The sequence below is a fragment of the Lampetra planeri genome, chromosome 34, assembly GCF_965212315.1.
Source record: "Lampetra planeri chromosome 34, kcLamPlan1.2.h2, whole genome shotgun sequence".
Lineage (NCBI taxonomy): Eukaryota > Metazoa > Chordata > Hyperoartia > Petromyzontiformes > Petromyzontidae > Lampetra > Lampetra planeri.
The window spans coordinates 2,762,352-2,780,475 of NC_136140.1; the positions used below are offsets into that span (position 1 = coordinate 2,762,352).

The 18,124-nt window shown below is 44.5% G+C and overlaps 1 protein-coding gene across 1 annotated transcript in view; it reads left to right on the forward strand.

Annotated features, from left to right (window-relative positions):
* Positions 1 to 370: 370 nt before the first annotated feature.
* Positions 371 to 18,124, forward strand: part of LOC144730026 (dipeptidyl peptidase 1-like) — a 29,727-nt gene continuing 11,973 nt past the window's right edge. The window contains exons 1-3 of the mRNA XM_078610491.1: positions 371 to 624; positions 5,131 to 5,276; positions 14,615 to 14,778. Coding sequence (XP_078466617.1) covers positions 438 to 624; positions 5,131 to 5,276; positions 14,615 to 14,778 — 497 coding nt within the window. The 5' untranslated portion in view covers positions 371 to 437. The remainder of the gene's footprint in view (positions 625 to 5,130; positions 5,277 to 14,614; positions 14,779 to 18,124) is intronic.

The window sequence follows — 18,124 nt, forward strand, 5'->3', positions numbered from 1 at the left end:
CACGAATGCGGCATCTATGGATTCCACGTATGCCGTTAATGGCAAGCGTTGCCTCCGTGTACAATTTACGACCGAAACTCGTGAGCCTCTCGTAGTTAATGCGTTACTCGTAAAAGAAAAAGGGAAAAAAGGGAGAAAAATAAACCGATGACGCATTCAACATGTGCCTGCAATCCACCGTGCCAAATGGCCTTTGAACCGGCACTAAACCGAGGGCATCTCTCGCACGCAGTCAATTAAAGCGGAGCGATTTGCGGTCCCCGTCACCCCAAGCAGCGGCCGGAACCTCACGAAAAGTGCCGGCTAAGGACAACGGAGATCGGCGGCGGAGGGGCGGGGGAGTGGTGGTGGGGGGGGGCTATTTAAACTCTGCGTTCTCCGCTCAGTCGTCCCAAGTCTCACTGGTCGTGGGTTGCCAAGCGATACGTATTCTCGCGATGGGTCACCGCAAGGGCAGGCCTCTGGCCTCGGCAGTGGTGGTGGTGGTGCTGGTGCTTTTGGGTGCACTTGGAGAGAGCTGGGCTGACACGCCGGCCAATTGTTCGTACGGAGACCTCCTGGGAACCTGGGTTCTCCAGGTGGGGAAGGGAGGACAGAACAGTAGCATCGACTGCTCCAGGATGGGTGAGACATCACTGACAGAAGGCGCTTATTGGCTCACAAACCACACGCCGCGGTGGCTTATCCAGAAACCATCAAATGGCTTGTTCTAGTTTGTTGTTATTGTTGTTGTTTCAGGGAGCAGAAATAGAGGAATTGACATGTACTCTGACGTGTCTACAATTGCCCAAAATGTTGTCAGCTACAGAGTATGTTTCTGTCGTGGTTGTTTTTGTTCTCGCACTTATCAACGTGTCACCTTGATTTTGTTTTATATGTGTGCATACATCGGTGTATATATACATATCCCTGCGCAATATCCCTTCTGGGATATAGCTCACAAAAACAGAAGAATGGAAAAGAAAGATACCGCAGACGTTGATTACAAACGCCCAGTGAAATTAATACGGTGAGAGCAGGCAATGCGCGTGACGTTTCGCCCGCAGAACTAACGCACGATTTGCATTAGCCACGAGTGCTTATGCACCTTGATGCGTGCGACTCGGGTGACCTCGGTGACCTCACGCTACAATTAATGCGACCACAAGTGCTTTCTGACAGCAGAAGGAGGGCATTGTTAGATGGATACATCGTATGTTTTGCATCCTTAAGTGCGACGCGTTATTATTGTTCGGTGCGGACGCGTGTTCGCGTTACGCGTGTTTAGTGCGAGGTGCAGTAATTTCGTGACTTATCCACTGTGTAACAAGCGCCCACTGACCCAGATTTAATCCTAGTTATGATGTACAGCAACAATGGCACGTGGTCGCTGGAAATTGGCCTCGCGGGATACTCAGCATTCCATGAGTAATTGGAACATCAGCACTTGGGAAACAAAGGTGGTCGGTCATAATTCTGGCTGCATTACCTTCCCGTGTGCTTATGGTGACCTTAATAGGCGCTCACGAACATAACTTGCATTCGTAGCTTATAAGGCCAAGCAGGAGGATATTTATGCTGTGTGCCTTATGTGCGTTCACAATTATACAGAGCGTATCAACCAAATGCATATTTAAGCATATCCAGAAAGTTGTGCATTGTTATTTTCAATCATACCAATGTACATTTCGTTTCACGGTGGTGTATTTGACAATTGTGATATTATTTAGCACAATTCGTTTTTGCTTTATGTGTTTAGTTTCTTGTCCTTCACCCTCCCGCACCTCCAATGAGCGCGGTCGGCTTCGTACGAAAGAAGTTCAACACACTTGCATACATTTATTCGAACATTTTCGATTTATAGCTTTCGTGACTGCAGGGATTCATCTTCTTGGTTATTTTGGTAAAGTCATTTAGAAGGGAAAAGAAATACATATTATTTTATTTTATTATGTTTTATTTTTATTATTTTATTATCTCCCTTCTACGTGACTTTACCGAAAGAACCAAGAAGATTATTCGAACATGTTTGAAAATACGGAAACGGCATGCACTGTCATAGCAAAACCTTTAAACAGAATGTACAACGTTAAATTAGAATAATGAACACCGTATATCATTTATACAACAATATGGAAAATCATAGTGAAGCTTTTTCATGCAAACATCAAACACGTACTGCAGTGCAGCGCGAGGCTATATATGCTAATGTGTCTGCAGGAAATCTTGTAAACTATCCAACAGTGACCAACTAGCCACGGTCTCTCTTGTCTAATGAGCCTATTAAACTAAGCTACGCTCCATTGTCACAGGTGGTGAATCATGCTTGAAAACAAATCCTCCCTTTTGTGCTGCTCTAAAGACAATTCCGACATCGCCCATGCAGGCCTCATATCTGCAGAAATACGCAAATTTGAATGGAAAGATCACGCGCCGAAAAATTTAAGAAGCGAACGTAATCATTCACTCTTTGTAAATATTCAAATTGTACGTGTTTAAATCTTGTAACTATCCTTTGAAACAATGTAATGCAATAGTGGCATATTGCTTATGCAATTAAAACACAATTAGTTTAATATTTTCAGAAATAATTTAGCTAGGAATTAATCCAATCATATTTTATTTTTAAAAAGCATTTGCTTAATAGTTGATATGTGCGAGTGGACGAGGTTTGTTTGATTTTTAGCAAACGTTTCACAATGACAAAAACAATGGTTCGTTATATTTAAATTTCCATCCTATGCCAAACAAATTATAATACTAGGGTTGGAAAGAATATAACAGGTGTGTTATAGAGAGATATCACACAAGGGATCAATTTGCCATGTTAAGGATATAAGGACAATAGTCGTCATCAGACCAGTGTAAGCTGTCGCTGCCATTCATCAAGCAATATTTTTTTTTTCTGGGGCTGGGTGAGAGACTGAAATATATTAATTATTCCTTTCTTGAAAGAGGTATATGAAAGTGCAGATTGTAAACAATGCGCTCCACTATTTCAGCGGTGCTAGATAGCCACTCTAATACAAGCATTAGTCCATTGAGTGCACACACTGTTAAAGAAAATGCATCGCTATTATTTAAAACTAATCCTGAATTGCGTAATCAGTTTTGATTTCGGACTCACGAGTTATCTTTTTTCCCCTTCTGCTTCGTATTAAATTAATAGGGACGTTGACCGGGGTGTGATGGTGAGCACACTGACATTTACATTGCAGGGGTCAGCGTTCCCAATTTCCTGGCACAGCAGTTGAAACAATGGGACAAGTTTCACAATCCCCCCCTCCCTCCTCCCGTTCGATCCACCCAGGGGTATAAATGGGATCACTACAGGTCACGGCAGCATCGGTCCATCCACCTGTCTCAAAACGGCTGGCCAGTATGGAGGAGTAGGCCAAAAAAACAATTAGAGGCGTGGCTCTCCAGAGTTCCGTCTTGTGGAAGGCCGTTTCACCAGCGTTGCATTTAATAAACGTTTAGATATTTCGTTATTTTTTTTAAAACTATTTTTACCAGCTAAGGTCCACTGAGCTATGAAGCTATTTTTCAGAAGTGACCTGGCCACAAATGATAGCTCAACGAAGTGGCTTATCGTGTAGATATTTAAAACAGCCACATACTCTGAATGCATGTTTCTAAATGTGGAGTGGCAAATCGGAGGACCTGGAAAGAAATACACACGACCACGGGGAGAACATACTAACTCCCAATATACAGGCGTCAGGGTCGGGATCGAACCCACCACCTTCTGTATACCAGGCGAGGTAGTTAACATCTCGCCACCGCGGCGCCTAATGAACACGCTGCATTTATTTCCTAATTGATCACGTATTAAATTAATTATTTGGAATAGTCCTTGGAGAAATTAAGCGACTTCAAGTTACATCTCTCTTTGAATGATGTAACAGTGAGGTTTGAGTCCACGTTAAAACAAACCATGAGTCCAAACATCACTTTCACATTTAGTCATAATGTGCACACTCATCTACACCTTGCACAAGGGATAATTAAAAAAGACAAGCTAGATAGCAGTGTCTCTACAAATCGTGCTCACGTCTTCATCTGCATGTGTAAGGAACCTAATTAAACTGCGGCAATAATTCACATTACCGATATGGTCTTGGGCAGGATTTTTTGCAAATATAAGTCTTATATCTCACTCCAGGTCACCATTCCACGTTCATCAATCGTCTAAATTTACACGCAAAAATTGGGGTTGTACACGCTGCACAAATCATGTATTATTGGTATGCACACACACTTGGACCCCCGAATGTGGGTCATGCGAACTGCAGACAGGGCCACCCAGAGGTTGGAGGCCCAGGCAGCATGCCACGTGTTGTGGCCCGCTTTATTCATGGGCGATAATTTAAAAAAGCCAATTTTGGGGCCCTATTTTGTGTGCTTCCAAGGGCAATTTGCCCAGCCACGCACTCCCCTCCCGCTATCCGGCAGCCCTTCCTGACGATTAAGGTGCCATGATCTGAAGTATAAGTCCCCAGATATGTGTGGAGGGTATGAAAGCTCACGGATCTGTCCAGATTAAGTAATCTGTAAAAGGATAAGTGGATCTGTGAAGCAATATTAAGGAGTCTTGCTGTCTCCCGAGGTCTAGAATCACTGAATGCCACAGTAAGCACAATGTAATGCATCTTTACAATACAATATCTCAATGAGTCTCAAGACATTATCAAGTGGGCCCTCCTACATTGCGACTTTTGGCCAATTCCATTTTGTCAAGAGTGTTTTGCTCGTGGAAGGAATGCAGGGTTTCTGAAGGAGCCACCAGGCATTTGGAGTGGATAACATTCAAATGTACACACATATGGGCTCGCAAACATACTTGCTGTACACGGTATAATTGGAACGTTGGGCAAACGGTTCAAACACATTCCAACGTTGTCCCGACGTTGCATGTTTACTGGGTAATGAGAGCTCGAGCAGAACACAGGATGGACAAGAGGGGATCATACCACGTTTAATGTTTGTATAATGCTTGTTTAACGTTGCCACATTGTCATGCCATATTGACCTTTTGAATGCGCCCCTCCTCTTGAAACGAGCTCACACCACAACGGCGATTTCTCTTTTGCACGTGCCACCTCTGACCCCGTGCGCTGTGCCACGCTGCCGTGCCACGCTGCTGTGTAGGCCCCCCGGTGCAGTCTGTGACGGTGCACCTGCAGAAGTTCGACCTCGCCTCGGACGAGCTGGGACGCCCTGGCTTCTTCACCATCGTCTACAACCAGGGCTTCGAGATCGAGCTCAACAACTACAAGTGGTTCGCGTTCTTCAAGGTGAGTCGTGCCGCCGAACGGGAGCCCCTAAGAGACGTGGGCTGAGAAACGATTCGCTAATAAATTCCATTCAATTGCAAAGCAAAATTCCCAGTGAAGTAATCGACGTCGATGTCGTCATCATCACCACCCAGTCGACGCCTGCGACGGATAGGGCCTAAGGAGGCCTTCATCAGCCAGAAGATTGACAAAAGCTGACACCCATTATTTATTCTAATATCAAGCACCTTGAGTGAAGGCGCTCTATACATTTTTGAGATTAGATTAATTTTTGGGTGAGGACACGAAATGGTCTGGTAAAAATGTTGTTGTCATTGTGAACCCTCCAACACTGGTCACACATCCGGGCGTTTTAACCCACCGGTTATTGTTGTAACTGCTCACCAGGTGAATTGAAGAATGATTCTCATATCCCAATTTAGCAATTATCATCATCATCATCATTGCCAGTCTGCTCGATGAGCACCCGGTACAGCGTATTGGGATTATTTTGGTATAACAGTCTTGTAATCGGTTGATGTGCAGGTGGTAGGTGTATCATGTTATCGCAGATCATGAGAGGAGGAGGTGGTGGTGGCTTGCGGAAGCCATCATGCAACAGTGGATTGACAATGGTTGAGGATGATGATACATCATCTCGTTTGTTTTCTCCTGGCCATGAATAACTTTTACAAAATATAACAAGGAAACGTGATTACGTGTGAATTTGAAAACATAGTCTACGTATTTTATTAGGAAATGTGTTCATTGTACGAGAGGTCCTGACTGAGAGGTTAAGAACATCCCTAATGCATTATTATTGTATAGTTCATGAGGGAAAAAAGCGTTGTTATTGGAGGAAATCTAAGTTAGTGGTAATTGCGATTAAACCTGAGCATACCGGCCTGGGCAAACGGACGCTATAAGCCCAATCGGATACTCTCTCTGAATTTAGTGTTGTTCGCAAATGTGTGTGAGCAGCTATATAATCATCAACACGATCCTAATAATTAGCCATGTTTAATCCACTGCTGGATCGAAGCCTCCCCCAAACCCTCATGGTCTTACGATGCAACAATCCATCCAGCACCTCCGCACGAGCTTTGTACAGGAAGGAAATATCTGTGCTCGGTATGTAAAACTTAAAAAAAATCTGTACAAAGTTAAATAACATTATAAATTGCAATCCAGTTTAACTGGGTGGTGAGGGCGACGTCTGACTATATGAGTGGCTTAAAGAAAATGAAATTAAAATTAATAATATTTTCATTAATTTTGATTTAATTTTTTTACCTACGTGACTTTACCGAAAGAACTGAGAGTATGAATCCTTGCAGTCACGAAAGCTTCAAATCTAGAATTGACTTAAAGAAAATGGTTTTAATTGCTCCAGCGATGGTTTCCGTTCCCAAAACTTTTCAACATATTGTTGGCCGATTGCAGGCCGGTGTTCCGTCCCAGTTTAGGTGTGAATTTTTTTTTTGTTACCCCACCGTTTTCAATTTCATGCTGAGGTGGGCACAATAAGTTAATTGAACTCCCCCTTCCTCTACCCACCGCCTATTCCAGCTCTCTCCCACCGACGCTCTTTTTAAAAGGCAATTTTTTTTACGCAATTCATCCTGCCGCGAGCCTGTCCTCATTGTTTTACTAAAATTGCTTACCCACCCCCCCCCACCACGGCATTGGTTATGACAGTGGCCATCTGCGCGTTGTCACGTGCGGCCAGCAAAAACGTCTTGCTGCTGGGGAAGTCTCGTGGGTGCACATCGACCATCGGGGCTTAATTGATAAAAACCATTGTGGACGGACGCGCGATCATACCGATGGGCCCTCACAGAATGGCAAAGCTCAATGTTGTGTGAACGGCAGTTATTGTCGCCCCGTGGGTTCGCGCTTGTTGCCCCAGTTAGTGAGCAATTTTACGCTTTGTACGAACCGCACACAGTTCACGTGCACATGCAACTGCCGGTAGATGTAAAGAGAGATGTGTAGTGAGTACACTGGGCGTTTAACAATAGAGTAATTATGAAGGCTGACAGTACCCATATCTCCGCTTGGCTGTGTTTTCGTAGCGGCTGAGAAGCACTTTTGTCGGTGGTGTAGCAGTGGGCGTCTAAATGCCCCTTCAACAGAATCTGCCCGTTTAAACACGTACTGCTGGAAAGCATTGGCCCAGAGGTCTCGTAGGTGGATGGGATTATACGTTATTTAGTTTTAGCGAGGTTAAGCAAATTCCTTATCTGTTAATTGATTATAGTAATTTAAAAAAAAAATCTATTTTATGAATCTATATATTTACAATGAGAAACATAGTATGCATTGTGTGGTGGAGCAGGGGACAGCGGTTCACGAGACCTAAGGGGCCGTCCATAAATGTCGTCAAGCACCTAGGGGGGGAGGTCAGACATTTGTGACGATGTGTGACGGGGGGGGGGATGAGAAATCTGACGTCACATCAAAATGCGCAACTTTAAATTAATATAGACAACACGTTCGAGTTAATTAAATAGACTTTTGAATAAAGGTTTTCTCCTACAACATCAGAGTGCAGCGCCACATTAAATATGCACTACAATGACAATAGTTTAAAGCGATTTGAAGCATGTTTTTTTTTGGGGGGGGGGGGCAGAGCTTTGTGACGTCATATTTGAGGGGGGTCTGACTTTTTGTGACGCCGTGTGAAGAGGAGGGGGGGGGGGTCAAAAATCGTCCAAAATCGCGTGACGTCATTTATGGACGGCCCCTAAGTTTGATTCCCAGCCATGGCTAACATTAGTCACCAGTGATGTCTGAACCGGTGCTGCACCAAACCAGCATGGTAAAGTTATCCTCAAATAACTGTCTTGACCAACATGCTGTGGAGAGGCAATTACGCAGCGGTGGATTGACATAGGGCCTTAAATAACAATCGTGAGAATTTGTATTATTTATCAAGTTAAATTAATTAACGCTTCTATATTTTCCTGTTGAATAATGCAACGCTCATTATGTACTTGTTTAAAAATAGCACATTTGTGCATTCAAAATTGCCCACGTGTCAATATTCCTTGAAAGTATTTAAAGTTACCCAGCATATAAGGTGAGCTCTCCAACCGTAATTCATTCGCATTGGCTGCCCTTTGTCTGCTCTGTAAAAAAAGAATTTTATTTTAAAAAAACATTAGCCTGCTGTGTGTATATTTTTGGCTCAGTTTTCTTGATGGTGAGCTGTTTTTTTGTGCATATCAGTGGTAAACCCGTATTGCAAGTTATTGGATCTATTCCAGAGATATATATTTAATGCATCGACTAAAACGCTTCTTTATTCGATTTAGAATACATTAATATTCATGCCAGTTGTATAGATTCCAAGTGTTATGCAGTTTAGAATGTGTTCAAACAATTGAGTATCACCGTATTTTAATTATAATTAAATCATGAATAATAAATAATGTATATCCCTGCGGAAGTCTACTGCTGGATAAAAGCCTCTGCACCCTGTGTCCAGCTATTTATCTGCATCCCCAAGTTGGTCATTGTTTACTTATGCACATATTTTCGTTAAATATTTATGTTAATACATCAACCATCTCTCCCAGATATCTCTATCATACGCCGTTGCTGCTGTCAATAAGCCAAATACAATAACAACAACTAATATTTATGATACAAACTAAACTATTTTATTTTACCAGGCTAAGCCTACTAAGCTATTCGTTTTTTCTTCTTCCAGCGGTGACCTGCCCGCGCACGATAGCTTGTCGAAGTGGCTTTAATCTTCATCACACTTGGGAATTCATAACAGCAGCCAAATAATCTAAACGCGTGTTGTTTCTCGATGTGGAGGAGGAGGCTAAACCGGAGGAAGCCGGAGAAAAATCCACGCTGCCACCACGGGGAGAGAGAGAACACGCAGGCTCCAAATATACAACGACAGGCATCGACAGGGTCCGGCATTAAACCCACAACCTCTTGTGTGAGGGGATAACATCTGTTGTCAGGGTAAATGTATGACGATGAAGAAACCGGTACTTGGCACTGCCTAGCTGTCCCATCAGCGTAATATAAACTAGACTTATTTATCTACACTGTGTTCGGAATGTCGTTGTGTTTAGATACTATTTAAGCACAAATTGGCACCAAGGAGTGACATTGATCAGGTTGAAAGAAAAATAAACGTCAGTGCCTCTGGATTTGTTGAATGCTTGAATGGCACATTGGCAATATCAACGATGACCTCGTTGATCTGCAGATGTTTACTCCTCATGACGACTCGAGTCTTGCTGTTACTTTAGCAGTGCCTTTGCTGTGTAAATGAAAACAACACCAACCATCATTGGATAGACTACGATCATTCCCCAAATGCTGCTTACGTAAGTGGATCTGTAGTTGACAAACCCTCCGTGTCCCAAAAGTTTCCACGAGTACACTCAATAGCAGACGAAGGGGTTAAATCAAATTGCAGCCAAATTTTCACATTAAGGTCGAGGCAATTGTGCTCCCCTCTATTTAGTACTTCGATTATACCCGCTTGTCTGATAACGTGACAAAATTAAAGCAGTTCATAGAAAATGGCAATATCTGTTTAAGTGTACCTTCGTACTGGATGTGATCATTAACAAATTGATGAAAGAAAAACAGAAATGCTGCGCTGTACGGTGTGTGCCTTTGACGCCACGGGTCTAGGGCAGCCAAGCTTGCACTGCAAATCAATCAGTCACAACACCGCAAGGCACTTTGAGGTATTTATTTACCTGTCATCCTGATATACACACACGCGTGATTCCTGTCACATGACTTGGGACAAGGGCAAGCATTAGGGCTTCAAGTTCACGTGACGCTGACTGGGCACGTGCCGGCGGCGTGGCAAGTTGTCATGAGACCTTGTTGTAATTTGAGGTGTCATATGCCTGATTTTTTTGGGTGCCAACTTAACCAAAGTCAGGCTTCACAGTGTTGCTCTGTCGCTCTGTGCTCATTCGTGCTGTCAGCTGAAAGGAGCGTTGTCCCCGCAGTGTCGTTAGACTTTCAGTTGAGCAAGAAGGTGCTGACGGTTACAAAACAAAATTGGCAAATTATTCTTTGTCAGCGGCACGTTGATGTAGCTTCTTTTTTTTTAAAGCCTTGTTGCGGTATTCTCATTCGTTCATTTATTTGCTCGTATTGCAATGCTGGGAGAGCGGTGGCACGGTGGTGAGAACGTTGTGCGGTCAACCCAGTGTCGCCTGAGTTTGATTCCAGGCCATTTCTATCATCATTGATGAGCAATATCTGAACTGGTCCTGGCACCCCACTTCACCCAACCTGCGTGGTGAAGAATGATTAAACAATGCCTATGACCGATATGGCACCTGGCGACCTTCATCCAGCAACAGATGGTCGGACAGCTCAAACCTATTAAGGTCAGCCTTGGAGACGCTCCAGGATTTGATAGGAGGTGGAGGTGGCTGTGTAGGAGGAGGAGGAGGCTGGTGGTGGAGGAGGAGGAGGTGTCTGGTGTAGGAGGAGGAGGAGGCTGGTGGTGGAGGAGGAGGAGGCTGGTGGTGGAGGAGGAGGAGGCTGGTGGAGGAGGAGGAGGAGGCTGGTGGTGGAGGAGGCTGGTGGTGTAGGAGGAGGAGGAGGCTGGTGGTGGAGGAGGAGGAGGCTGTGGGTGTGGAGGTGGTGAAGGAGCCTCACCAACGCCTGCACCACCTCCAGACCCAACAAAGAGCGGTCGGCCATTTAAAGACATGTTCTTAGCTCATTGGGCCTTGTCGGACGTAATCTGACTGACTCGCTGGATCTGCATTGAAATGGGCAGCTTTATTCAAATGGATGTCACACACATTGTGGTCAGCCGTGAACTATGAGAGTGGGAGGGTTCGTGAAGGTTTGTAAACAATTATTGCCAAACTCCTGCAAGATATGTATTTTTAATGAAATGATTCAGTAATTATTTCATTGTTTATACACCTTATACAAACATACTTGATTGTTGTCTTTGTGTGAGGCAGTATTGGCAGGCAGACCACTTGCTTGAGTACATTTATTTGTAGAGAGAATCTGTTTCAACTCAAAGGAACCCGGGACTTGCGGTATTGATGATGTGCTGCCAACTACATATGACCTTTGACCGAGGTTAACAAAACCATGACCCGATCTGTAGTATGGGCTGATGCTGACTTGTCTATGCATGTGCTAGTGGAGCACACACCCATCAATGACAATGCATGACAATGACTGAGCAATCAAAAGAAGAGCCCTCTCTGTCAGAACAAGACGTCTCCGAAAGCTGGGCTGAGCTGCATTAAGCGTCGTACGTGCCTTCTGCAAATAATGAATCAAATGGTTATTTTCTAAGCCGATATTCCCAGGGCATGCAGAGGGGGTTGGTATCCGTCATTTTTCAATACATTCTGCAGCTGTGCAGCAGTTTTTTTTTTACATTGCACCATTCCCAACAGTGCTACAACCCAGAATTGTCAGGGAGGATTTTTTAAAGAGCATCTGCTGCCTGCATTTCACCGCACCGAAAGTGCCCTTCGGCAGGTCTACGCGTGGCGCATGGACGTGCCGTGGCTTTTGGGGAAGCTTTATTCCGCTGTGCTCATGTTGCCACGATTGTTCTGACACTTGGTAGGGCCGAGAGCTGCCTCGCGTCATTCCCCCCACTGGCTTTCAAGGCACAGATTGAATCGTGCGCAAGACGGCGCACCGCCTTGCAGACGTGAATGAAGAGCGTACCGCGTGACGTTGTCTTGCCGCCTCATGTAAACAGACAGCTGATGCAATCAAAAACGAATCGCCACAACCTGGAATAATATATACGAATAGAAATAAACAAAAATGTGCAGCCCTTTGTCAATTCAATGCTATAGATCAGTCGTTCATAACCTTGACCGCAGCCTTGCACCCTTTTGGTTCTCAATTGTTATTTTATTTATATTAACAAATACATAGGTTTGATGAAACAACCCAGCTTAAATATACGCTGTCAAGCCTGGTGGTGTTCATTCAGACGCTGTCTTTCCGACAGACCTGTTCTTCACCTGAGGACGGCTGCTTGCGTTGTGGCCTAAACGTCGTGAGAATTATTTTATTATGTTTTATTTTTATTATTTTATTATTTCCCTTCTACGTCACTTTACCGAAAGAACCAAGAAGATGAATCCCTGCAGTCACGAAAGCTTTAAATCGAAATGAAACAAAGTAGTCGCACTTACGTGTCCGTGCTTACTTTGTGTTTCGATGATTTAGCTTCCAAAGAAATCTGGCCATGTCTCTCACCCCCAGAGGTACGTGCACCCCGGGTTAAGAACCACTGGTATAGATTAAAGGGCTGCCAGTAATATAACGTTGGTCACGTGGTTTCCTTTGGCCATACTTCACCTTGCTTCTCAGTGGGGGTCAGCAGACGGGACGGGGCCCGGCACTGGTTCACTGACGCTGACCACTGCCACGAATCCAACTCGGGTCGCAGGGTTTGTAGTGCAGCGCACTGAACATTGCCACCGCTCCACCCGTTAAATACAATGAATCTGCCACTACATATGCATCTGCTATACGGCAGTGTCAAGTTAGACAGCTGTGATATTCAGAGTCTGTGTGCGCTACACAGCCAATGCGTCCGAGTTATTTACATGTACACGTGGCAATTTACGAGGCTGGTAGAAAGTGATGCAATACTGCACTGTAAATTAGAATGTGAATGTTTGTCGGAGTAGGAGGTTGCCCGATAGAGTTGGTACATTTGACTTGTGAACCAAACTGCCCTCATCTTTGTTTCAGAGGCACGCTGCCGCTGGAAATGAGCGATTTATTCATTTGTTTGCCTGTGCGTTTATTCCCTTGCTTATTTACTTCCAGTATTTTACTGTGATGTACGGCCCAGGTACAATATCTCATTTGTCAGTGTGGATTTGCTGGCAGACCATTGCTGATTGAATAGACAGTCTATATTCAAGATGCATTACTCGAAAATAACGTAAGTCATGCACCTAACATCGTAAATAACAAATACATGCGGGGGTGCACTTATTCTGGAGGGCATGGGATTTCAGGTCAACAGCCAGATTTCCTCTAATATATGGCCCCCCATTATTCAGGCTCTACAGCTCATTTTCTTAGCTGCGGGTTACATGGAGCGTTTGTTGGGAACAATACAAAAAAACTATCACAAGAAATCTTTGCATTATTAAATAATTTTAACAATTTCAATGGATCCAGGGCAATGGCAAAATGGAAGGATGGAGAACGCCGCGTGTGATGTTCGTCGAAATGTCCGATGTTCCTCTCCTCGTGCTGGTAGCTTCTTTGAAGAAGCAAGAACTTGAACTATATTTTATTTTACCATGTGTAAGGCCAGCTGAGCTACACAGCCCTGTCTCAGAAGTGATCTGGCCACAAATCATAGCTCAACGAAATGGCTCATCACGAGGGAATTTCATTATTTACGTATTAAAATGTTTTTTTTATCCACTAATTTTGACACGCACGGCATATTAGAGAAACTGAAATCGGTCTTGGAAGTTTGGTGTGATGTGGGGAAGCGGTCGGCAGTGAGCTGCTTTAAACGCTGCGACGCATTCCACAGTTCACCCCCGACGAGTTAAGTTTCTTCTCAACTGTGACGCAACCTACAGGCCTTAAAAAAGACCAAACTATATATTTTTCTTTTTACCAGGTAAGAAAGGCCCTATGAGCTATTAGCTCTTTTTTTCAGAAGTGCCCTGGCTATCACAAATGATAGCCCAGTCGAAGTAGCTCATCATCATGTGCAACATTTATAGCAGCCAAATACACTAAAAGCACGTTGATTCTAAATGTGGAGGGAAAAACCTGAGGACCCGGAGAAAAATTCACGCGATCACGGGGAGAACATGCAAACTCCAACTATAGGATCGGGATCGAACTCACGACTTCCCAGTATACCAAGCGAGGCAGTTAACATCTTGTCACCGTTCCCCAGCACATGGAGCAAAACACCAGACATGCTGCCAAACAACACGGAGTACAAATCCACGTGCGCAACCGACAACGTCTGCTCGTGTTTGTGCTGGCACGCTCGCTCGTTGACATGCGCGTTTGTGAATCCCGGCATGTGCGAACGTCTACGTGCGTGCGTGTGTGTGCGCGTGCAGTGCGAGCGAGTGGCGCAGTGGTTAGTGCAATGCGCTGCAAACCCGGCCACCCAAGTTTGAGTCCCTTGTCTAGGTCGACTCAGCCTTCAATAAGTTACCAAGTGTTGTTGTGTGAATATCAGCACCGAGGAGACCAAGGCGGTCGGGCGTGGTTTCTGGCCACCCACCCTCTTGTGCGCCGTGCGGGGCCTACTCGCAAACGGCCCTGGCCCCAACAGTCTGTTAATGCTCCACCGGGGTGTCTTTGTGCATTTGCAGTATGAGCAGGCGGGGGGTAAGGTGATCAGTTACTGCGACCAGACGTTCCCGGGCTGGGTGCACGACAGCCTGGGCCACAACTGGGCCTGCTTCCAGGGCAAGCGCATTTCTTCTGGGCCCAGTGTCCCAAGGTCGACGCCGCTGGACGCCGCCACCTACAAAAGGTGCGTGTACCCGCACGCACCGCACGAACACCCGGTATTCCCGGGCAGTCCGCCGTCCGCATACTGACCAGGCTAAAGACCTGCTTGGCTTCTGAGATCCGACGGGATCTGGTGCTTTCAGGGTGATTTGTGGGTCGTAGGCTCCCATTACAAAGCGAGGAGTCGGGGACATCGCAAAGGTAAGAAAGGTGCATTTCGTTTCAATTTTTTGCATTATTGTTATAAAGTGTGACGGGGACCGAGGGGAGCGGTTCCACCACAGTGGTTGGTGCATCGTCCTGTGAATCCTGCGACCTGGGCTTGACTTCTGGCTATGGCTAGCATAGGTAGCGAGTGATATATGAACGGTCTCGGGTCCCCATTTCACCAGTGGGCACTGACCAGTTCAGTGAATTATGGACATGGCCGACAGACACATGGGAAGGCCTTGATCCAGCAGTGGATTGACAAAGAGCTGTAAAATATGAAAAAATAAATAAATATAATAGTTACTTAATTGGGCACATTTTGAGTGATTCATCACAAGGTCAAAGTGAGATATAGCTCGTACATGTGATTTCATTGCCGAGATTTGAGCCCAGTATTTGGGGCGCAGTTCTTCCTGCTCACACTCTGGCTCGCACGTGTTCCTAAATGAATCCACTTGAGCATTTATCTGTAAACATAAGTGTTTCCACCTTGGTTAGGCGAGCCTTGGCACAAGTAGTTTAATGTGCATCATCTGTTTTGTCCCAGAAAGCCATGCCGCAGACCATCGTCGCTTCGGAGAAATGTTGTGATGGGTTTTGATTGTTTTGCTTTTATGCATATCGATAGCTTCCACACGAGTCACTTGCAATTTAACGTAATCGTATTACCCCGTGTTTTGTTGAATTGCTTTTCACTTACGATGACCGTTTAGATAGCCGCCACCACACACACTAAGCATTTAAAATTGGCAGGCGTGAAGAGAGAGAGGGAGTGGGAGCCACAAAGCGAAGACCACTGTTGGCGTATCGAACGTCTCTGATGCAAAGTGCCATAAGCGACAGGACAATGCTGGATTTAAGTGTACTTTACACTTGAAATATGTCCTTGGAAAAACAGCTGTAAAAAAAAAATAGCAGGTTTTTTTTGTTATCCACAAAGTACAATTCGTTATCGCGGTTAATGAGCTGCCAAAGTTAGATTTTATGCGTTACCCGTGGCTTTTGGTGGGCAAACTTCGATCAAAATCACCACCTGACATGCAGTTTTAACCTAATAGTGCTGAGGGATCCATATATGTGATACCATGGGAAATGTGGAACACATAACCTTGTATTGACTTCCAAAGAGCCACTTTAATGGAATTAATATCAATACGCATAGGGTAATGTTTTTTCATGTACCGTCTGCTTCCACTGATTGGCCAGAGTGATTTTATTTGATTTGAAAGTATAAAAGGCTGTTACAAATTCGTGCATTACACATGGTTCATTCAATTTAATTCAATAATGCAGCACAAATGTAATTGCCCATGCATTGTTGCACTACAAACTGTGCTGACTTCTGTAATTTTACGTTTTGTACTTAACCACCGACATATGCGTAGCTATGTATTTGTATAAGCGTGTAGTATTTTCACGTATACTGTATATATACAATTGCATGTAATCGAAGCATCCTATTCCTGCGCACAGTTATAGAATAAACACTCTACTATTAAACGCAATCTATCACTCGGGTTTCCTGGCTGGTAACTCTGTTGTTCATGGCCACTGCCACCAAGACGAGCTGGGTTACTGACTGCCCCTGGATTTCCCACGCGAGAAATACACTTTTGGAGAGTAAATGGCAGAAAAAGTTCGGAAGACTTAACAGACAGAAATGCCGAAGAGTGAAAGTGACGGGCCTGACACGGTCCATTCAAAATTGCTTTCACTTTTCCACTCGTGCTCCTAGTTACGTAATTATTTCGCCAGAATAGCGATTTCAATGCTAGAGAATGCAACAAAACCCCCACAATGCATATTATGTTGGTATTTTATGATGCAAACGGAAGATGCATTTTATTGCTCCGAGTACAGTGAGATTTTGAGGAGTGGATGAGCTGTCTCTTATTTTCTGTTGCCACGGGTTGTCTACAAACACAAATAATCCTGTGCATCACTTTGTCAGTCCTCTGATGGATGAAGGCCTCTCCGGAGACTCTGGGGGATATTTTAACTATACTTCACCACGGGGCCAGGGGCGATGTTTCAGAAATGTCTCAGATGAAACTCATCACTGATGTTAGCCGTGGGTTGGAATTGAAGTCAGGCATGCGTATAGATATGCACATTTAGGATTGCATTTTTCCTCTTTCCCTTGTAAATGATGATGATAATGATGATAATGATGACTATAATAACGAGGATAATAAGCTTCCCATTTTAAATGATGACAATGATAATAATGATGAGGACACTAAGCTTCCCATTGTCCATCTAGTTCATTCTCATGACGTAAAACAAGCAAACCCTGTTTGCATACCCAGGATTAACTTTCCCAACTCTATACATGTATTTTGTTTTATCGCGTCTGAAGTTGCTCACAAAACGTGTACAAGAAATGATGATTGCAGATCAGCAACGGAGAGACAGAGGGTGACAGTTGAGCCATGGGGTCCCGTAGTCCAGCCAAGAGGGGCTCGTCCTGACAATGGATCAGAGGGCCTTGATTGCATTTCTCTCAATTTTCTGCACCTGGGAAAGGTGCGCCCGGAGAAAATTTCCGTATATAGTTAATATGGAAAGGCTACAATGGGCCCTAACACTGACATGGGAAACAATAACGTAAAAAAAACACATTTTGAACCCAATCATTATTAGCAATGCAAATTCGAGAGTGGTAAGAAATTGACCTGCAAGACTGCAAAACATGTAATCAGGTGGGGAGGCAGAGGTGTGTAATGAGTTTACCAGTGCAGTCTGTGAAGAAGGAGGTCAAAGCAACGCCGCGTGTCTGTGTGTGTGTGTGTGAGGCCGGCAAAGGAAACACAATTTGCAGGGCGAGATGAGGAGAGCCGAGTAGCACGGCCAGGGCAGAGGAAGGGAGCAATAATGTGGGAAACTTCAGAAGAGGTCAGCCAGGCAAAGAGGCAACGTAGTGATGATGAGGTCATGGGTTTGCAAGGGGTTTTTTTTGTTGTTGTTGTTGTTGTTGCTGCGGTTAGAATCAGTGTCATATGTTTACTTAAACATTGTTTGGAAATCAATTGAAGTGTGTTTTTTTGAAAATGCTACCGATAATGTATCCCACACGTGAAGCGGCCTTCAAATGTGTTGTGGAATAAGGGGGTTTAGGATGAAGCAAATAGTTTCAATTGATATAAAATGCACTTAAT